General features: G+C 47.1%; 1 protein-coding gene across 3 annotated transcripts in view; it reads right to left on the bottom strand.

Annotated features, from left to right (window-relative positions):
• Nucleotides 1-1,885: 1,885 nt before the first annotated feature.
• HSPH1 (heat shock protein family H (Hsp110) member 1) overlaps nt 1,886-22,636 on the bottom strand; it is a 571,713-nt gene continuing 550,962 nt past the window's right edge. For all 3 annotated transcript variants that reach the window (XR_011194596.1, XM_069202180.1, XM_069202181.1), the window contains one exon: nt 1,886-2,734. Coding sequence is in view for 2 of the 3 variants with exons in the window: in XM_069202180.1 (XP_069058281.1) it covers nt 2,519-2,734 (216 nt within the window). In the remaining variant the exon portion in view is untranslated. The remainder of the gene's footprint in view (nt 2,735-22,636) is intronic.

Below are 22,636 nucleotides of genomic sequence, written 5' to 3'. Positions count from 1 at the left end.
TCGCAACCCCGTGAGGTCGCTGCACCATGTCGTGCCCGCCGGAAATCAACCCTGCCGGAAGTGCGAGGGATCAGAGGCGTCGCACCGACCCCCCCCCCCCCCCCACCTCCTTTGCTCTGCAGCACCGGAACTGATGCCGCACCGGATCCAGCGATGACTTGATCCCTAACTCCATGCACCGGCTTGTTTCCTCATTTTCACAAGGTACTGTACCTGGGGGTCTATGCGACTCAGTCAATGGCGCCATTGCCGTCGGGTTGTTGGGACGACTCCATCACAATGCCGTGATATCACCAACTCGAAGCATTTGTGTTTCCAAGCACTAAATTGAAGATTAAGTTTTAAAAAATCACAACTTTGATTGTGTATGTTGGATTTTCGTCGTTTTGCTCGTTTTAATCAGCTAAATATTGCTATTCTATAAACTGGTGTTGTGCCACTTTTGTGGTGTTTTCTCTGTCTTACTGTGGGTGTTGGTACAAATAATTTCCAAGCTGCCTCTAAGATAAGCCTGACTACTTGTGCCAAGCTACTAAGGGGGTGAGCATGGGTTATCCTAGGTGTGTATCTCCCTTACCCTGACTAGAGTAAAGGTCCTTTCATGGACAGAGTGCATACTGCCTGTCAACCAGAGAGCCCATTTCTAAAAATCAGAGATGCACCACGTGAGGGTTTGGGACCAATATCTGTTTTCCGCAGTTTCACAATTGTTTGAAATTTGAGAATGCCCTTGGCCTTCTCACACTACACTTCAGGCAGCTTCTCGTTCAAAACAGGCATTTTCTTTTTTTTGTAAGAGTTGTATATCCGATCTGGACAGAAAACCAGGTGCCCTGGGCCACTTTGATGAATGTTGCGGTAAAGGCATTAATCTTCTTTCCTTGTATCTACTCAATGCTTTTCTTGTTCTGGGAGAACCATGCAAAGTGGGGAAGTGTTGCAAGACCTTCAGAGTGGTTGTGTTGTTATTAACCAAGTCAGTCTTCACTTGATGTTGGAGGGATGAAGGAAAAGAAGCCAGACCCTTTCATTCTTGTCAAAGTGGGCTACAGATGTAGATCAGGTCACTGGACTCAATATGCACAAACATCCCACCACCCAGTAATCTGAAACTGGAATGATCTAATGTTTGTCTTGGCTTTATCTTTAAAACTGAATAACAGCATGTCTTGTTGACCTCTGTCAATGGAAGGTGCAAAGTAAGGAGATGCCTGGTCCATGACTCCAGGCAGGTAATCCACTTAAAGTGAATCCGCACTGAATAGTTTCAATAATTTTCAATTGAAACGTTAATTAAGTCAGTCCAGATGTACATTCGGAGGCAGGTGCTCAAGAGTTGTGAATAGAAGAGATGGAAGTGAATATGAATAATACACAAGTGACAATGTTTGTCATGACATCACTAATCGAAAGAAAATAGCACACATCAAATTGTTAAGCTTTTCAATTTTCTGCAGGCATTTTACACACAATTTAACAACCACAGTGTACATTATTGACTACAAATATATTTGGGTGGGCGACATATTGCGTGCAGGCTAAGTAATAGGGAGTGTTGAATAGATTCAAATACATTTGCGATTGCTTTGCTAAATGAGGGTGAGATCAATGAGAACAAGTCAACATGTCCACAATTAAAAACTAGAAATCGATGTATGATAATGAGATGCGCCAAGCAAACACACCCAAAATACATTAGTAAGGGATGCAAACATGGTGGACCAGAAAAAAAGTTAACCGGCAATCCATTGGTAAAAATGATTGAGTGGTACTTTTTAATCAACAAAATGTCTATCCTAAATGAATATTAGTTTTATATTCATTTTGTGAAGCAAATAAGGTAAAACATGGAGTAGAAACAATAATAGGCAGACTATTGTATTTTGAAAAGAAAATCTTTTAATTTAAATTACATTTTCTTAAGGGCAATGAAAGCTCCAACACACAAACGTATGCACATCATTCTTCTTGCTTGACATAATATTTTTTTTCTAGGGAATAACATTTCAAAGTGTTTTACATGCCACTGAACAATTGGATTGTTGTTCACAAGCATTCAAGGTAATGTAATGCAAGTTTACAAGACATTAAGTATATATTGTTTCCTTGGAAAAATCAACTAGTGGTTGGATTAGAATTGAAAATCATTTTGCATACTGAATGCGCAATTAGCAGGGACTCCCATCCTAAATAGAGTAATGGCTTGCTACTGTTGTAATCCCATATCTTGAGAATTTAAAGAAGACACTCAATATTTATAGAAGTTGCTCAACCCTTAACCGACACATAATGAACTCACAATTCCACAGGAATCTTATGAGGCAGAAGTACTTCCTTCCTGTTTGATTAAAAAATAAGCACAACTTCGTAATAGAATGGCATAGCATAAAATATCCCAAGAAAAAAGAAAAAATCCATATTAAAAACCAAACAAAAAGAAAAACAATAAATTATCAGAGTATTTTTTGGTCACAGTCTACAAAAATATTTTTCAGAATTATGGTGGAACAGTTTGAGATTAGAAGTTATCAGCATCCATAGTGGTAGTATTTTCATTGGGATGGCAATCACCATTGTGTTGAGAGGTTTTTACAGGGTTTTTGATGGGTCCTTCCGCTGATTCCATTTCACTATGATGACAATGATCACCATTTAGCATCTTTTCTTCTTCTTTGGGAGATTCAATTTTAGGTTTTGGCTGTGTTACTATGGGGTTACAAATGTCGTCCAACAACTGTAAACAAAAAAAAATGGGCTTAACACAGTATTATGTATGCATCTTATTTGATATAATGTTTTACTTTACTGAGTTTAATCCAAAGCGTGAACACAATTGTTTTTTAAGGGAATGGGCTAAATGGTCAGAAACACTGCAAGTACTAGAATAGCAGTTAAAAAGGTAACACAAAACTTTAACTTCATAAGATTCAGGGAATCCTATAAGACAACAAGGAGATAATTGGATCTAAGATTGATGTTATGCTTTCACAAATTCCAAAGGGCGATCGATAACTGCTGCACAAAACACAAGTTGCTTACCTTGCACAAATGCTCTTTCGGGAGAGGATCTATTTAGCTACAAATTCCCCACTTTTCAATATTCCTCAGGTGCCAGAATGGATTCAGAAAACTTCTCTACATAGCAATGCGCCTGTGCACTGCCAAGCGTCACTGTGCAGCTCCACGCCTCCAGACGACTACAGAAAGTGATGAGCAGAGCCACATGCAAGCACCGCACCCTATGCGCTGGCATCAGTTTCTTCTCTTGTTGCTTTCTGTGCCCTCACACTACAGCATGAACAGTTATTGGTGCTAGCGTGCTCAATACTAATTTGGGACATTTTTAGATATTAAAAATGAGGTGACTCGACATGAGGGGGAAATAGGAGGGCGCGGAGAAACCTGTGGTTGGATAGTTTTTACTAGAAACAGTGTTACAGAAGGTAACCGGCTTGTTCTTCAGATGGATACTTCTAACCATAGATTCCTCACTTTACAATAGATACCAAAACAGTACTTAACATGCTTGTGGGTCTGTGTGGTGTACTCAAACCAATGATGTCCTTCCTTCAGGATGTGCTTCCTGAATGTGTGTCCACACACCACCATTCTAGCCTGGTAGATGTCAAAGACAGGCACTCTACATGTCAGTGAAGAGGAAGTAACCTTAACCTTGGTTCAAAGGGCTGCTCAGACCTTCTGGAGACTCTCTTAGCCAGTCCACAGAACATCTTAAATGGGGATTATACAACTCAACCGAGCCCTCTTCTGCACAGCCTTGCCATTCTTGCTCCAGAGAATCCCAAAAGTAGTTAATTGTGTAGTCAATGCTCCTTGGTATGGATTAAAGTAAAAGTCTAACCCCCTTTTGGAGTCTAGCTGATGCACCTTCTCCTCTTCTTTCGAAGAGTGAGGTGGGGTAGAAAAGAACAGAGCAGAGTGATGGCTTGCACAGCGTGAGTCACAACTTTTGACAAGAATACCACTCAGCTCCTCAGCACCAACTCGTCTACGAATAAAACAGACAAGGGCGAATGCACCAAAAGTGTCTGAAGTTCACTCATGTGACAAACTGATGTAAACATGAAGGTGAAGATGGTCCTTAAAGACAGGACAGGAGATACAGCGAACAGCTACGCATTTCCTTGAAGAAAATACACTTCAGAAAAATCAAGATCAACTTGAGTCTCAAATACAGCATGAAATGGTTTAGGAGGAAGAGTGTCAAACCTTTAATAAATCACACCCCAAAAGTTGACAAATAACCTTTCATAGTGCCCAAATATACAAAGGAGGATGTCTAACAGCTTTGCTTGTAAAAGGTCGGCCTTGTGAACATCACAACAGGCCACAACTGTATCCTAACACCAGTCATAAATGGATTTTGTGGCACCTGACATTAAGTATGGCATTCACCACTTCCAGTAGCAGATCAAATGCAGTCAGTTGATGCTGCTTAGTCTTCATGCATGTAGGTGTAGATTGGCCGGATTCGGGTGGAGTACCCTGTCCTGTTGCAGTATATGAAGTGGTAGCCTGATTGGAGGACAGATGCTCATGCCAGAAGGTCCAGGTCCAGGTCCTGGCCCAAAAAGAAACCAATAAGATGAGCTGGGTCTGGTTGTTCATGATCTTTTTTCAGATCTCTGGACAGAAGAGGCAGAGGTGGAAAGTTGTAAATGAGTTCTGTGTTGCACTCCAGCCAGAATGCATCTCCTAACAACGGTTATTTTGGAAACGCCACATAAAACTTTCTGCACATGGTGTTAGATGATGGCAACAAGATCGAGCCAGGGTTCTCCCCACTGCTGAAATATGCCTTACACCACTTGTGATGCACCAGACATCACCTGCTCAATTCAGCCGATCTGGCATCCGGGGACCTTGCCATATGGTTCACAATCTAGAAAATACCCAGACGTTTCTGCTATTTCGGTCTGTGGGACTGCATCTATAAAAATACATGTCTTGCAGGTCCAAAGACACCAAACAGTTATCAGGGTCCACGGCAGACAGCATTCGGGCCAACACGAGCATTCTGAATTTGTTCTTACTCAGGAAGGCATTCAGAAGCTGAAGGTCTAAAATAGGCCAGTCTCTCGTCTTTTTGGGTACAAGGAAATAACAAGGGTAACAACCGTCTCCTCTTTCCGAGTTCGATACAGTGTTGAGAGCACTGGTGAAGAATAACAATCGCACATCCTGCAGAAGAATATACAGAAACACTTGTGAAATAGTATCTCAGGTGGGGGCAAAAAGAAAAAGTAGGGCATAGTCAAGTTTAACAATCTGATTTGAAAAACCCATCCTTCAGATGGTGGGATTGCCACTGTGGGGGAAATGCTGGATTCTGGTCCCCACATAAAGGGCAGGCACCAGTAAGGGAACACTAAAGCAGACTGGTGGCTGTTTTACAGCAGTGGAGGAGGAATGGGAGGACTGATACCCTTCCTGGCCTGTGCTGCCTGCTACCTATGTCCATGGCCTTGAAAGGACTAGGGTGGCTGCTGTACTGGTTGGGAGTTCTGTCTTTGCCTACACAGCAACCCTCTTCAATAGCCTCAGAACTTTTTGAAGTAGTGTGGAAACTGCTTGGCAAGGCCAACAAGCCTTTATACGCTCCAACGTGCCTTTTCACCAAAAACATGTGAGGTATCGAAGAACAAGTTACTGACTTTTGATATCACCTTATCTGGTAGAGACATATTCTAGTTGTAGATTCCTTACCTTAGAATTTAACCCAGAGGTCAGTCTGGGTGTGGCGATTTTCCTCGAACAGTAACCCTGCACGCCGTCAGGTGTCGTCGGTTGGCTCTGCGTCCCTTGTCTGCGTTGTGCCTGCTGGATAAGACATTGCAGGACCTATATAGGCGCAGCCCCAGCGCGCTGACGTCAGTTACTTTTCACGACTTTGCATGCAGAAGCATGGAGCCATGGAGTACACTGACCACTGGTGCATCAAAACTAGGGTCTGGAAAGAGAAGTGCCTGACACTATAAAATCAGTTCGTGGAGCGGGGAGAATCTGTGGGTCAGTAAGGAATCTACAACTAGAATATGTATCGACAAGAAAAGGCTTTACTTAAGGTAACAAACTTGTTCATCTGCTGGAGACAGCTAGTTGTGGATTCCTTACCTTAGAATTGATACCAAAGCAATAACATCCCCAGGGAAGGGTTGGTCACCCAAGATTGGTGTTGTAGCCATTTTTAATATAGCTTTTGCGCGTTTGTTTAAAGCATTAGGCCTCTGTGCACTTTGTTCTAGATGCGTTTTATTCAGCCTCACACTGTTATTTTTCAATAACCAGTTTCACGGTCTTGTTTTATTTTCTTCTATCACACTGTTTAGTTTACTTCAGCACCGGAGTTCTCAAACAATACATTCTTGCTCGCTCTGTGCTTCAGTCAAGGATACAGTCTGGTACATTGCCGATAGATGTGGTAGAAGTTTAGTCTTTAGGAGTACACATTCTTACTTAGGGACGTTTCTTAGAACACCGGCGTGTTAGTTATAAAAACACTTCCTAGTCCTGGTACACGTAAGAGGGAGATTCCGACCAGGGAACCACAACTAGACGCCGACTGCCCTGTTGCAGATGCTGATCCAGATCACAGGCATGAGGGTTGATGTCCACCCGGGGATCCCGAAAGGCAGGCTTAGAGCTTAACATGCTGTGCTCAAAATAGAACTTAGAAGAGAGAACGTACTATAGTAGCACTATGATAGCGTTATTCTTATGTTTCACTCTCCTCGTCACTATTTCAATCTTACTGTGTTGTATGGTTCTGGTAATTGCGGCTCACGCCTTGCTATCTAAACTGCATTCGTTTTATTAAACTAATTTTTAAAACTCAAACTGCCTTTGTCATTTATATATGAGACCACACTCTGTATGAGAGAACTGGTTGGGATCTGAGTGACCACGACTTCCCTGGGAAGCACTAAGATGTCATGCGCTCAGCTGCCCAATTGTCTCTTCCCTTTGGGAGATATGAGGCACTGCTAGTTAGCCAGAGCTCAACCCGGATTTGGGGTGACAAGGGTCCTTCTCCGTGGGTTAGACTTAGTCCCCCACACTGCGAACGATCCTGCCACCCAAAAATCCAGTAGTCTCATTAGGATAATGAGAGCCTACGCAACAAGATCACACTAGGAAGTCCTTTAGGACCAAACAGGCAAAGTACCCGTCCCTTCGGCCCAGACAGTAGTGTTTAGTGAACAAGTGCAAGGATGCCTAAGTTGTCGCCAGACAGATGTCCAGGACTGGAACTCTGCACGCTAACGCAGCAGTCGCTCTTGTAGAGTGAGCACAGAAACCCTCTGGGGTTGCTTTTTAGCCAATGCGTAGCACATTTTAATGCAGAGAGCCACCCATCAAGAGATGGTCCTCTTTTTCACTGCCTGACCTTTCTTCACACCCAACAAAGAGTTGATCATCCACCCGGAACTCTTTGGTACAATCAAGATAGAACACCAACACTCTTTTTTGGGTCCAGGTGGTAGAGTCTCACCTCTTCCTTATATGGAAGAGGGTGTGTGTGTAAAAAGTAGGCAAGGTGATGGATTGGAACACATGGAAGGGCGTGCCCACTTTCAGAAGAAAGCAGGCCAGTGTACAAAGCACCACTTTGTCAGGATAGATGGTAAGGTAGGGCAGCTCGGATGACAAAGCCTGTAGCTCGCTCACCCTACGGGCAGAAGTAACGGCCACAAGGAAGACTGTCTAAAGTGTCATAGCCTGAGAGGACAATGATGAAGAGGCTGAAAGAGAGCACGCATAAATGTTAGAACCAAATTCAAATCCCATTGGGGCATGATAAACGGTGAAGGAGGAAACATGGGTAAGACTCTTCAGGAACCTACTAACTATCGGAGACCTTAACAAGGAGGGTTGATTTGGTATTCTCAGGAATGCATATAGCAGACATATAACCTTTGAGGGAGCCCAAGCAGAACCATGCTGGGCCAATGAAAGTATGAACAGGAGAACGTCAGAAAGAGGGGCAGACCGGGGGGTCTACGAACTTGATTGTGCACCAAGTTACAAAATTTGTTCCATCGACAGGCGTATAGCTTTTTGGTGGAGGGACGCCTGGCTGCCAAGGTAACTTTACAGATTTTGGGAGGAAAGTCAAAAGCTGGCAACTGCCGCTGGTCAATCTCCATGCAAGAAAGCGGAGGCTGACCAGGTTCAGGTGGAGAACCCTCCCCTGCTGCTCCAACAGAAGATCTTCCTGAAAGGGTAGTCTGATTGGACATCTAACGTCATGCTCAATAGCTCGGGGTACCAGATTCTTCGTGCCCAGGTCAGAGCCACAAGGATCACTTGGGCCTGGTTGTTCTTGACCTTCTTCAGAACTCTGGGCAGAAGTGGTATGGGCATAAAGGCGTACAGGGGGCCTGAGCTTCACTCAATACGAAAAGTGTTGCCGAGCGAGTGCCGCCTCATAACTCCAAAGTGCAAAACTGCTGACAATGCACTTTCTCAGTGGAGGCCACCAGATCTAGCAATGGCTCACCCCACTGCTGAAAGAGACCTTGCGTCACCTCCAGGTGGAGACTCCATTTGTGATCGACCAGGCATTGTCGTGTGAGTTTGTCCGCTCTGATGTTCAGAGTGCCCGCCAGGTGTAACCACTATGGAAATGCCCTGATGTTCTAGCCATGTCCAGAGACTAAATGCCTCTTGACAAAGGGTTCAAGACCCCACCCCGCCCTGCTTGTTGCAGTACCACATGGCAGTGGTGTTGTCCGTGAACACCTGAACCACTTTCCCTTTGAGAGAGGGAAGGAATGCTTTCAATGTCAGTCTGATCGCACTGAGCTCCAAAAGGGGGATGTGGAGCTCGGACTCCGCCAGAGACCAGAGTCCTCTGATCTCTCCCTCTCCCATGTGACTGCCCCATCACAGGAATGATGCAGCTGCCACTACTGTGAGGTCTGGTTGGGGAAGGGAGAGGGACCTGCCCCTGAACCAATCTTGATTCGTTAGCCACCACTGCAGATCTTGCAATCCCCTCCAAGATCTGGACCATGTCAGAGAGACTCCCCTGATGCCGCAACCACTGGAACTTCAGGTCCCACTGCAGAGCCCGCATATGCCATTTGGCATGATTTACCAGCAGGATGCAGGAGGCCCAGCAGTCTCAGTCATTCTCACTGAAATCCAGGAAAGATGCTGAAACATTAGTATCACAGCCTGAATATCCTGGACTGGTTGCTCGGGAGGATAAGCCGGAAACCAAACTGTGTCCAGAACAGCTCCCATAAAACGGGGTGTCTGAGAGGGAGTTAGGTGTGACTTCGGCACGTTTATAGTTAAACCCAGCGAATGCAGGAGGTCCGCCGTAGTCTGGAGGTGGGAAATGACAGTCTGGGGGCGAGCCTTTCTTTAACAGCCAGTAGTCGAGGTAGGGGAAGACTCAAATCCCTGACCTGCATAGATAAGCTGCGACCACCGCCATCACCTTGGTGAACACCTGAAGGGCACTGGTAAGGCCAAAGGGGAGCATGGTGAACTGAAAGTGCCTGTGGCCCAACATGAACCGCAAGTAACCCCTGTGGGCAGGCAGGACAGAAATGTGAGGATAAGCGTCCTGCATGTTCAATGCTACCATCCAGTCTCCTGGGTCTAGGACAGATAGAACCCGAGACAGGGTGAGCATCTTGAACTTCTCCTTTCTAAGGAAGAGTGAGGGACTGAAGGTCTAGCATAGGACAGAAGCCCTTGTCTTTTATGGGTACCAGAAAGTAGCGAGAATAGCAATCACAAACTACTTCTGGCACAGGGACCCTCTCTATGGCTCCCTTGGTCAAGGCAGCCATAACCTCCTTGTGGAGAGTTGGCAAATGATCCTCCGTCATGCGATCGTAGGATGGTGGCATGGATGGAGAGGTACCCTGAAAGGGGAGGGAGCAGCCCCTTTGGACTATTTGCAAAACCCACCTGTCTGACATGATGGTATGCCAGTGGAGCAGGTGATGGCAAATCCCGCCCCGACTGGGCTCTGATGGGACAGCATTAGACTAGGAAGGTTTGGAGGCTGCAGTGGAGGAAGGGAGGCGGTGGACTGGCTAGACTGCTGGCTCCCTGATCCACACTGACGTTGGAGCCCACATCCTTGGCCACACAGAAGCTGGGCAGCATGTGTGGCACAGTGGCTAAAGGGGAAAGGGCTCAAAAGCACACTGGGGGTGGGGAGGGTGGGGGTGGGGGGGGGTTTAAGGGGGCAGCTGCGAGACCCATGGACCGGACTGTAGCTCGGGACACCTTAAAGCACTTGAGCACAGGTCTGCTTTGTCTCCAAAGAGATGGGTTCCATCAACGGCCATGACCGCAAGGGTGGATTGGACATCCCCCGAAAAGCCAGGCGCTCTCAACCAGGCGTGGTGCCTCAAGGCCACTGCCGAAGCAACCGGTCTGCCCAGAGAGTCAATTGTATCCAGCCCACATCTGATTGTGAACTTAGCTGCATCTCTCTTATGAGCAAAAGCTTGGGAGAGAATGGCCCAGGGCTCCTCTGGGACCTGTGGCAGCACTTGTGCAAGCGTGTCCCATAAAGTATGGGTGTTACAGCGCAAATGGTATGAGGTGTTCACAGACTGCAATACCAGGCTGGAGGAAGAAAACATTTTCCCAAAATGATCCAACCTCTTGGTTTCCCTATCGGAGGGTGTGGAGAGAAAGTCCATGGTACGTGGAGGCTTGGATAACCAAGCTCCCAGGAGTTGGGTGTTAGTCAGGAACACTGGGTCGTTTGGCGTGGGGCTATGGCGGTGGGCTATTGTCCTGTTTAAAGGAGCACTTGTGCTGGCTTTGGACCAGGTCCCTAGTAGGACATCAGTGAGGGCTTCATTGAAGGGTAAAAGGGGTTCAGAAGTGGAAGCCCCAGGTTGAAGCACCTGTGTCAGGAGACTGGTCCTGGAAGCCCCCGAAGGTAGTTCGCGTCCCAAGTCCACGGCTGCTCTCCTCACCCCCACTGAATAGGACACTCCCTCCTCTGAAGCCACAGCAGAGGGGAGAAAGCGTACAAGTGTCTGAGGAAGTGTCCAGACCACTGACGTCACCCAGTTCTGTACGCCCGTCTATAGAGTCATCCAGCAGGTATTCTAAGGGGTTCATCAACCCCTCCCACTCGGTCTGGCTCCGTGCTGGAGCTGGGAACGAGGATGGGGATAACGCCGACTGGGGGAACAGTCGGCATCAGGAGCATCGACGTCAGAACTATCGGAGGCGAAGGTTGAGGTGGTACCACCACCTATGGTTTGGATCCGGAAGCGGATCCCTGGGGGCTCTCTGGTGGAGAGGCTCAAGTCGCTGGCGAGGAACCAGAAGGGGCCCCAGCCAAACCTGCGGGGCCCAAAGGCGCTCCAATGGGGTCAGCCTGCCCAAAAATTAGGCACATGGCCTCACAGAACTCACAAAGGTGGGCAGGGACCATTCCCATAAACTCGTGGAGGCCAGGAGTTGCCACAGACACAGGCTCTGAGGACGGAGGACTGGAACGACGATGATCCTTTTCCCACGTCACATCTGCCAACGGACAGAGTGAAGTCGAAGAACGTTTGGATTTCTCTGACTTCTTTTTGTGCCTCACCTTACTCCGTCTGGCTCAAGACTTGGCAGTGAGACGACGAAGAATGTGGGCTCTGACTGCTCTTGGGACCTTCCTCTCGACCGAGAGTGACGCAGAGCTGAGCGTCGGGACACAAGCAGCTTTAGGGACCGCTCCCTCAAAGCCTTCGGATTCGTGGTCTGGCACTCTGAGCATGACTTAAGGTTGTTCCTGCACTTCAAACACCACAAGCACACAATGTGCGGATCAGTCACGGGCATCACCTAATGACAGGATTCATAGGGCTTGAACCCGGTCTTGTGTGACGACATCTACAATGCATCACAAGTGAATACACTCAAAATACTTTGACAAATCATTGAAAAAGATCAGTCAAAAAGCGACTGAGGGGTAGCTCTTCTTCAAATATGCGCTTGGCTGGCGTGGAAAGAAAAGAACTGACTCAGCGCGCTGGAGAGGCACTTATATAGGTCCTGCGCTGTCACATCCAGTGCGCACAGCACAGACACACTACCTGATGGAGTGCAGGGCAACTGCTCGAGAAAAATCTCCAGATCCAGACTGACGCCTGGGGGAAATTCTAAGGTAAGGAATCTGCAACTAGAAGTCTCTATCAGATAAGCATGTTCAATAGAATCTTGCGCATTCCTGGAAAATTCTGTGGATCGCACCTGCATGTCAGCGAAGCACAACTCTGGAGTCAAATTCCACCCCAAGCAATCCCTGGTGTCTAATTCTGCACAGTTAACATATTTGGCAGTATTTTGCTAGTCATGAATTATCTGAGCCAGGAAGGCACTGAGGTCTACTGGGACTGCCAGCAAAATCTTGCTGGCCATGTGCCACATGGCATGTATGTAGCTGCCCAGGACCGCACCAACAGACTGCAATGTTAATCTGGCAGTTGTAAAACACATGCTTGCCAAAAGCCTCAATCCTCTAGGACTCACTATCCAGGAGACCTGGGGAATGAATTGGGATTCATTGGCAGGAACACTGCTTCTTGAATCATTCATAATCTGCAGTGCTACTTGTTTAGAGTCAGAGCCAAAAGGAAAAGGAACCTTTGCTGGTGGGTCTGCCCTGGTAGAGCGACAGGTCAGTCGGGATGTATAATAACCAATTGCGCATTCATAATCTTGTAGCGTGACACTGGACTAGACGAAGTCAGTTCGGTGTCCCACGTCAGTATAAGAACTGGAGTCAACTGGGAGGGCCTGGCGCAGATACTGGACATAGAGTCAAAGCTTGTACTGGAGTTAGTAAGAAACCAGAGGCTGGTTCCAAGGAGAGACATGGTGCTGAAGAAGGATCCGCTGATAACCAAGCTGGGGGGCCCTATGGGGCTGAAGGGGCACCAAAGGGATACTGAAGCATACCAAAAATCTGAAGCATGACCTCCTTAAGGGCCTGATTTTGCTGCAGTGTTTCCAATTTTCCAGAATAAACGCAGGGCACACTGGAATCAGCAAAGGAATTGGCTCTGCGACCAACTCACAACAGGACACCATTGCGCCTTCTCTTTCAATTTGGAGGGGAGGAGTGGGGTCAAGGCCTGCTTTCTTTTAAGTCTGGACTTGGGCCTTACTGAAAGGCTTGGAGTACAGATTTGACCATCTGTTCGAACAGCATTGGGTGAGGTTTTGAGTCTGCACCAGTGACTTGGAGCAAGCCTTGTGCAAGTTTTTCTTGTGCTCAGTTACATACATGCTGTGTAATATTAACTGATTTTACATAGTGCACCTTCACTAATCATTTCTTGGCTCAAATATTAACATAAAGATTTTTAGTCCAGGAAAGATGGCTAAAGTAGGTAGGCTTGCTTGAAACGCTATATCAAGAGAATTTGGTAAGGCTGCCTAATATCATACTCTTGGTGACTGTAGTCTGGCATACAATTCCGAATTGCTGGGGCTAATGCTGCAAAGCTGCAACCTCCTGATCCTTTCTAATGGAATTTAGGAAAAGAATCATTTGGCATGACCAGATTTGAAATTATGGGATGGAATGTACTTTTCCACCTTCTTATTTAGAAAGTGGGGTGCTCATCCCCTCAAATGCTTAAAAACACTGGAGGTTTTAAACTGAATGTGTTGATTCACAGGAAGTAGGGGAGTAGCATGCACACTTCTAGGGAGTTGAAATATTAGTCTGGTGGCTTCATTTTGAGTTACTTGTATTTTATGAAGGGTTGTATTAGGCAGACCAAAAGTCTGAAAATGATGGAAAATTATGGTAATGGCAACAAAGCCTCGACCGGAAGAAGTGCCATAATTTTCCTCAGCATTTTTAAGAATGTGCATTTGGATACCACTGATCCAACCTGTGCCTTCATAGTTAAAGACCAATAAAAATTAGGATTAGAGCCTCCAGATCCATGCCAGAAGATGAAGAAAGTAACAAATGTCAGAGCTCGTGGGTGGACTGATAGGTGACTCTGCTCCATCACTACCAGGGTGTTATGAGGATAGCATGGAGCCACATGGTGTCACCTAGGTGAACACTGCTGAAGAACAGTTTCTGGGTCTAGTCTGGCAGCCTGGAGAGTATTCTAAAGTGAGAAATGTGCGGCTAGAAGTATCCATCAGAAATGGTGGTTCACCAATCAGGGAGGAAATACTAAATCTTGTCTCAGAAAATTTGTTAAGCCCAATGGCATGCTGTCAATCAATGTGGAAGGCATCGTCCCTATTATGAAGGAGAAAAAAAGAGATCCTCCACACAATCATTATCAACATCCTAGGGTGACCCTAGCTCTAACATCAAATCAAAGTCAGAATCAAACAGATTATGGAGTTTCTGCTGATAGGTGTAACATGGCAAAGGCACGGATTTACAGTCAAGTTGCAGGACGAGCAGTTGTGCTTTTGCAATTTTGAAGTGCAACCTTGGTAGGGCTCAAGCTGAAGCCAGTTCAGGGTCAGACCCTGGCACCTGCAACAACATGTATGTTGGGATCATAGCAAAAGTCTGTATTGGTTTTGATATGGGTCTAGTAAATGGTCCTACAGGGGACAGACGTGGCCGGGGATGAACCTTTTGGTAGTAAGCCAACTGTGGGCCCATGCAGTTCTGTTGGGCCTGATGGGGCACAAAAGGGATCTGAACGAGCACAGAAAATTTGCACCATGGTCTCTTCCAAGTGTTTCATCTGCTGCAGAGTTGACGACAGCCAGGGAAAGGCAGATATGTCAGGATCAGATGAGGACTTTGTTATGTGTTTGGAGACCTCCAAAGGGTGCGACTAGTATTGTGATGCCCTTACATCTTCTCCTTGAAGTCTAAGCTGTGGGATGGGGTAGAGTGCCACTTTGCTTTTTTATTCTTGTGTTTGGGCCTGGACCTACAGGAGATCTTCAAGCGCCAAGTCGATCGGTCTTGGTTCAGAGAATGACTTACACAAAGCCCCCCACTCCTTGTGTTTGGCGACAAACAGCTTTGCCTCCTGGTCTCGGACAGCGTTCGGGTAGATTATGGTACATTTATCGCATGACTCAGAGTTATTGGCTGAGCATGGCTTGAACACTGCAGTCTTGAGAGAGACATCATTCCCTAGCATACTGGTGAGATCTTTTGGAAGTTGCTGGAAAACTGAAAAAAGTTGGGAGTGGCGCTCCAGACCTGTGCCAACAGGGCAAAGGGAACAAACAGATGTTAGTGTGCAGCAGTGGTGCCGATATGCATTTCTGCTCAGTCACTTCTGGGGTGGTGTGGACTCGCAATGGAGCAGCACAGCACCACCTACCGGGTCTGTGGGAACATTGCTATTGAGAAAGGTTTTCCACATCCATTGTGTCAGGAGAGAGGAAACTAAGAATAAAGTATCAGTCAGAAAGAATCTTATGAAAAAAAAATCTGATCACTTAATACATGACTGTACCACCTTTATGGGGAAGTAGCTGGAACACATGCATCCATAAAACATACCAGTATTTTAAAACCACTTTTAAAAGTGATTTCCACTCTATCACAGTATCCTTCAAAGACTCTCAATACTTGTTGAATGAAGCAGAAAACAGTGGGGGAATAGGGAGGGGAGGTGAAGGTTAGTGGGGCAGGGCTGTGAGGAATCTGCAGTTAAAATATCCACTAGAAAGAGCATTACCCCAACGAAGTAACTTGCTTTTCTGATGAATAATTCGAATTGCAGGTTCCTCATCATTATAGAACAAGCCACAGCAGTACCTCTCAAGGTGGAGGGTCTGTGGAAGGGCTTAAACCAAAAAGGCCTGGGGGACGGAAAGGGGGGAAAATGCCAAACCAATCAGACCTGGTTGTGCACACAGTAGTGTTTCATGAACATGTGTACTGATGCCCAGGTCACTGCCTGCAGAATGTCAATTATAGGCACTCTGCATACTAGTGCAGTGGTAGTAGCCTTGGCCCTGGTGAAATGGGCCCTCTACTTCTCGGGCGGCTGCTTCTTGGCTAATGTGTGTAGGAAAATAGCATCTTTCTGGCAAAGTTACACCCACTTTTTGCCTGGTGTCAGTGTGTTTATTCTGTAGTACCCTGGGATCCTGCTAGCCAGTGCCCCAGAGTCAGTGCTCTCTCTCCTAAATCTAGCCGTAAGGTAAGTTTTACACCCCACAAACAGCATACTGGTGCACCCATGTAAGTCCCTAGTATTTGGTACTTAGGTAACCAGGGCATTGGTACACCAGGGGTCCTCCATGGGCTGCAGCATATATTGTGCCACCCAAGGGGGCCCATTCAAACTGTGACTCCAGGCCTCCCATTGTAGACTGCAAGAGATGGTGCAAGCACCTTTCACTTCAGATATAAGGGTTCCCTTATATCATGGTCACTGCACTCTGACCCTGTAAGTCACCCCTGAGGTAAGCTCTTAAGCCCAAGGGCAGGGTGCATGGTTTCAAGTGTGAGGGCACCCCCGCATGAGCAGAGGTGCCCCAACAAACCCCAAAATTCTATTCCCTGGGCTTTGTAAGGGTGGGAATGCCATTTTAAGGTATGTAGTGGACACTGGTCAACACAAGTAGTCCAACTACATTATGGCTTCACCGAACCTAGGTATGTTTGGTATCAAATATGATGGAATCATGCAACTTACCCAATTCCAGTGTTAGTTGTATGAAACCATGTACTCTGGGTGTTACCTAGGAGATCCCCCCATGTCTGCCTGTACAGCCTTGCGGGATATGCATGCCAGCTGTGCTGCTGCCAACCCCAGACACTGTTCTACCCTCCTGCTGCCGAGCCTAACTCAGGCAAAGGAAGGCAGAACAAAGGAATTCCTGTGGGACAGAGGTATAACCACCTCATTTACAAAAAGGTGTCACTGGGCTGGGGTGCAAGTGCCTCTTAGTCCCACCAGACTGCCTTGAAGGGCACATTTGGTGCCCTCCCTGCATAAACCAGTTTGGACAAGTGCGAAAAACCCCTGGTTCCCGCTCTGGCCACACAAAGGACAAGGGAGTAACCACCCCCTGTCCACCTTCTCCCCTATGGAGGTACAAAGAGCTCTGCCAGGTGGCCACCTGATTCTGACATCTTGAAAATAAGATGTGCAGAGGCCCCTGGGAGCTCCTGGTAAGCACAGGTGGATGACGTCCTTGACCCCCTCTGATAGATGGGTCACTGCAGATACTGTTCAACCCCCTTCCTGGTTTACTTAAGGGCTTCCATGAGGGTTGGTCACTAGATTTGTCTGCAGGACTTCAGGAACTGTCTGCAAGGTCTCCTCAGCAAGACATTTCTGCAACCTGGACACCAGAACCTGTGCTGTACCACAGGAAAAAAGAGCAAACTTGCACCAGTAGGAGAGCTCCTGCTGCAAATGCGTTTCTTCCTTCTGCAAAGACTTCTGCAACCCCATGGCTGTGCATCCTCTAGAGTCACTGGGACTCTGCCTACACTCAGGAAAGCAAGAAGGAATCTCACTTGGAGTGAAGAAGTCACTCCCCTGCATCCGCAGGCACCTCAACATTGATGACTGACTTGCAGCTCCTGCTATCCCACGGACTCTCCAAGACTCTGCAACACAGGTGGTGGTTCTGTGGCTCTCTGGAGGTCTGACCTATCTTCCTTGCAACTGGGAAGTTTGTGGTCTCTCGCTGGAGCTGCTTGGCTTGAACACCTGTGCACCGTGGCTGCTTGTCATTGCCAAGGCCTGTTGGCACTTCAGCCTGAAGACCTCCGAGCTCCAAGAAGCCCAGGCCTCCAGCATCCTCCAACTCCAAGAATGATGTCATCTCTGCAACTCCTGTGATGTGGTCATCCCTTTGCTGTGCTGCTGAGGCCTTCCCGTTACTCCCTGGGCCTGCTACCAAAGGGCTCCCTATAGGTCGGTACCTGCAGAAAGTGTCCAACCCTCTTTCAAGGTTACTTCTTCACTGGGACTGACAGCAAGACTAACCAGTAGAAGGGATCCTACTGCAACTTAGTTTTCAAGGTCTGCAAGACTTCTGCAACTGCCGTGGCCGTGCATCCTCCAGAGGCACAAGGGCTCTGCCTGCGCTTAGGAAAAGCAAGGGGAATCTCCTTTGGACTAAGGAGTTGCTCCTCTGCAACAGCAGGCACCTCAAAAACAACGACCGGTTTGTGGATCCTGGTGTCCTACGGACTCCTCAAGGCTCTCCAATACAAGTCGTGGTTCTGTGGCTCTCCAGAGGTCTGAGCTGTCTTCTTTGCATCTGAGAAGTCTGTGGTGCCTCGTTGGAGCTGCTTGGCTGAAACACCTATGCACAGCATTGCGTATGTAGTTGCCCAGGCTTGTTAGCTCGTCAGTCCGAAGACCTCCTAGCTCCAAGAAGCTCCAGGCCTGCAGCACTCCCCAGCTCCAAGAACATCCTCTCTGCAATGCAACTCATGCGATGTGGGCATCACTCTTTTCTGTGCTGTCAAGGCCTCCTTGTGACTCCCTCTGCCTGCTGCCAGAGGGTCCTGCTGAGGGTTTCAACGATTCCTGCTGGCTCTCCTGCTTGCTGAGGGCTGGCTTTAACCTACCTGTAAAGGTTGAGTCGCCTGGCCCTTGTTGGTCCCCACAAATCCTACAATCTTCGTGCAACGCTTCCCTGCATTTGCCAAACCTTGTTGGTAGTTCTGCTGACCACTGACCCCGCTGCATTCAGATGACTGGCTTGGGACAGCTCATAGATGACTCCTGGGATCTTTCAGCATCACCTGGACTCCACAGTTGCACTTTTTTGACCACCTTCCTACAGGAAAGCATTACCAGGAAGGGTGGACCTTGTCCTCCTGTACCACCTGGGCACCTCTCGGTGATCTGGACTGTGTCCTATCTCTCCTTTTCGCCTCCTCTCCCAGAATCCACCCCTGGGTTCTACCGACCTGGTCCACTGGTCACAACAGCAGCTGGACAACCGAGATCCCCACTAACTTCAACGGGAGGTTCCAACACAACGGCACCCCTATGCATTTAGGCTCCCTGGTGTAGGCACTACACTGTTCTGGGTATCCACAGGTGGGGCACTATCCAACCTACCTTGTCCCAACGGGTTTCCTCAGGGTCCTCTGGGAAGGTTTCTAAAACTCCAACCACGACTTCCCCACGATATTCTATGGACACCTAACCCGGGATTACACCTCTGCACATGGACACCTGGGAAATACCACTTACTTACCTTGGGTGTTCCTATGCTTTCCCAGTCCCAAGTGTCTTTGGGTGGTAGTTTGGGTTGGAATTGAGTCTTGCATTCCATTTACTTAGTATATGGTTTGGACCCCCCCATATGGGCACATTACTCTATGCCTGTACATACTCTATGCCTGTAAATACCCTTTTCGAAGTACATTTTTATATGTTCATATTTCCGGTAAGGAGATATACCAAAGTTAGTTCTAGTGTGTGCGTTACAATAAATATAGAAAATTTTTCTAACACTGGTATGGTTCTTTCCTATGTGTACATCACTGACTGACCTGTGTGGTATTTGCAACTGCTTTACACCCTCCTGGAGAGATCTGGTTATCTAGAACCTCCTACACTATCATTACAGGTTGCCAGGACTCAGTACAGGATGCCTCACCTATAGGTGTGCACCATATACTGAGCCAGCCTCCCAGAAAAATAAATCAAAACTTTTGGCAAAAAAGTCACCTCAACCCCAGGATGACTTTCTGGAAAAAGCATGGTCTCACAATGCGAACCGAAGTTACGGTAACCAGAAACAGTCTTCACAATCAGGAGGGCAGTGGACAGGTGTGCATTGGTTTGAATGGGGTACACATGAGGAAAGTGAGGACCAAATTAAGATTCTACTGTGGCATTAGAAAGGGTTTTGAAGGAAACAAACAAGTTAAACCTTTTAGAAATCTCATCACTATGGGTGATTTAAACCACTATGGCTAGTCCAGTAAATGTATTGAGGCCGAAAGAACAGATCTTTGGAAGAAAGTACTAACACAGTCATCTACCTTCACTTAATTTCAGTGCATGGAGGTGCAGATTGTGCAAGTTTAGGTGCACAACTCTGCCCAGCTGCTTTGACAGGAGGTCTTCCCGAAGAGGTAGACTGAATGGAGGACAGATGCTCTTGACCAGATGTTCTGCATACCACAGCCCCCTTGCCTTATCCTGAGCCAAAGAGATGATGTGGGCCTGATTGTTCCTGATGATCACACCTTGGGCAGGAGAGGCAGCAGCAGAAAGGGTGCAGGAGCCCTGTGCTCCACTGTAACTGGAATGAGTCTCTGAGACAAAACTTTCTTGCATGCTCAAGCGCAAAAAAGGATGTGTTCGAATCAGTGGCGGAAAGATGTAGCCAAGACTCTCCCCATTGTTGTGGAGGCTTGGGGCTGCCCTCTGTAGCAGTACTACAAGGTGGTGATGTTGTCTGTGAGATCTTAAACTAGCCTCCATTTGAAAGGCAGGATTTCACTGTCAGACTGGTCTGCATCACAGGTTGATGTGGAGAAAAGTTTCTGCTAGAGGCCAGAATCTTCTGAACACCACCTCTCCCAGATGACATCACTGTCCCAGGTGTGATGCTTTTATCGCCACCATCAGCTCCGGGTGGGACAGAGAGAGAGAGGTATTTCCAATGGTTCAACTGTGGCTGAGTCACCAATGCAGACTATCTGCAGTGTCCTCTATAATCTGGGTGGAAACTGAAAGCTTCCCTTGGTGCTGGAAGCATTATGACTTCAAGTTCCACTGTAGAAACTGCATATGCCACCTAGCAGAGTCCACAAGCAGGATGCCAAGAGGTCTAGACGCTTCAGTCACTCTCAACTAGACCCTAGATAGGGGCTGAAACATCAGGATCATAGCCTGAATGTCCTGCACTTCTCCTGACTGGGAAAAGGCCTGAAACAGCACCATATCCAGGACAACTCCAATGATAACGGAAGCCTCTTAAAAGAAGTCAGGAGTGACTTCGGCACATTGATAGTGAGTCCCGGTGATGCAAGGGGGTTTGCAGTCATCTGGAGGTGGTACACTTCTGACTGTGGTAATCCTGCCTTCAACCACCAGTTTTTGAGGTAGAGGAAAACTGAAATCCCTGACCTCCAAAGGTGTGATGTTACCAGCGTCATCACTTTTGTAAACACCGAGGGTCAATGGTGAGGCAGAAGGGTAACACTGCAAATTGAAAATGCTCCTAGCTCACGGCTCCTAGCTCACCCTAGATTACAAGTAATATCGGTGTAACTGCAGGAGAGGCACATTAAAGTACCATCTCCAACAAAGCATGGGAATATCTCGCTTGCAGATTTAAAGCCACCATGAATCCTGGTCCAACAGAACCTAGGCCAGCATTAGCATCCTGAATTTGATCTAACACTATAGAGACACTTCCATGGCCTGAACCCTCTGCATGGCTCCTTTGGCAAAAACTGCTTGCAGTTCTTGGAGCAAGATGGATAGGTGCTCCTCTGAAACACACTCTGATGTGGGCAGGAGATGTTGCAGTTTTTAAAGCAATGGCAAGAAACAGCTTTATACAACAATCTTAAAGGTCCACCTGCCAGGTGTTATCTTTTGCCACTCTTGGAGGAAATGTCAGATCATGCCACCCTAAAGTGGTTGTGTGCCACTAAAGACAAACTAATAAAGCTTTACAGGTGATGCTGCAGTTTCAGGGGACTGGGAAGTATGCTGCTCATGACGGCCTGAGTGTTGTCGGATTGATCCATGCCTGTACCCTGAAACAACTGGGTGGGCCCTGGCATTGCTGATACACCAACCTTTTGAGGAAGTCCTGAAAGGAGTACATTTTTTGAGGGTACTATTTTGCAGGGGTGGGACAGCCAAAGGAAAGTGTCATGGCCTATCTTTCTTTAAAGCACTTCAATCCTGAATCAACCTTCTTGCCATGCAGGTGAGATCCAGAGCACGGCATGTCCATTAGAGAGGCTTGCATGTTATACGAGTAGTCAGTTGATTTCATCCAAGTGTGCAACTGAGGAACCATGTTAGTGCCAACTGTCCTATCCAAGGTTGGCACCTCTATATAGCTCAACTTTGTCACTATAGGCGCCAAACCTGAGCACAGACTTCAGTTTCATGAATAATATTTTCTGCACCCTCAGATGCAGAGTACAAAAGAATTGGAGGAACCAATGTGCAGATATCTAATTTGGGACATTTTAGATGGTATTAAGAGACTACTCCACAGAACAGATAGGTGGAAGGGCAAGGGACAACCTGTGGTTAGATGGAGCATACATCAGAAGGAATATTTTAGTGACCCTGAAGACATCTGTTCAAGGAATGAAGTGTTGTAGATTCACATGCTGAGCATACTCCTGCCATTGGGTGTTAGGCTCAGATGAGTGCCAATTGTTTTTGTTCAAAAGAAGTCTTTTGAGTCACAAGGTACAGTGACTCCTCCCTTATGCAGTATTGTCCATGAGCATTGGCTCTAGTTATACTGTTTTCCCGCTTAGCTGGTGTAGGAGTAAAAATGAAGCATAGGATGTTCATGCAATAGGAAAGAAAAAATACAAAAGAAACTAAGGTATCTGCAACAACCCAGGGCTACTGAAGAGGAGGGTGGCACATGTGTACAGCACTACATGCTGCAAACACATGTTTACAGGGTAAGTAACATTTAATTCATGGCATGTGTAGCT

Source organism: Pleurodeles waltl, chromosome 8, assembly GCF_031143425.1.
Source record: "Pleurodeles waltl isolate 20211129_DDA chromosome 8, aPleWal1.hap1.20221129, whole genome shotgun sequence".
NCBI classification, from domain to species: Eukaryota; Metazoa; Chordata; class Amphibia; order Caudata; family Salamandridae; genus Pleurodeles; species Pleurodeles waltl.
Note: the sequence above shows the minus strand (reverse complement) of the source record. Positions and strands in the feature narration are given on the sequence as shown.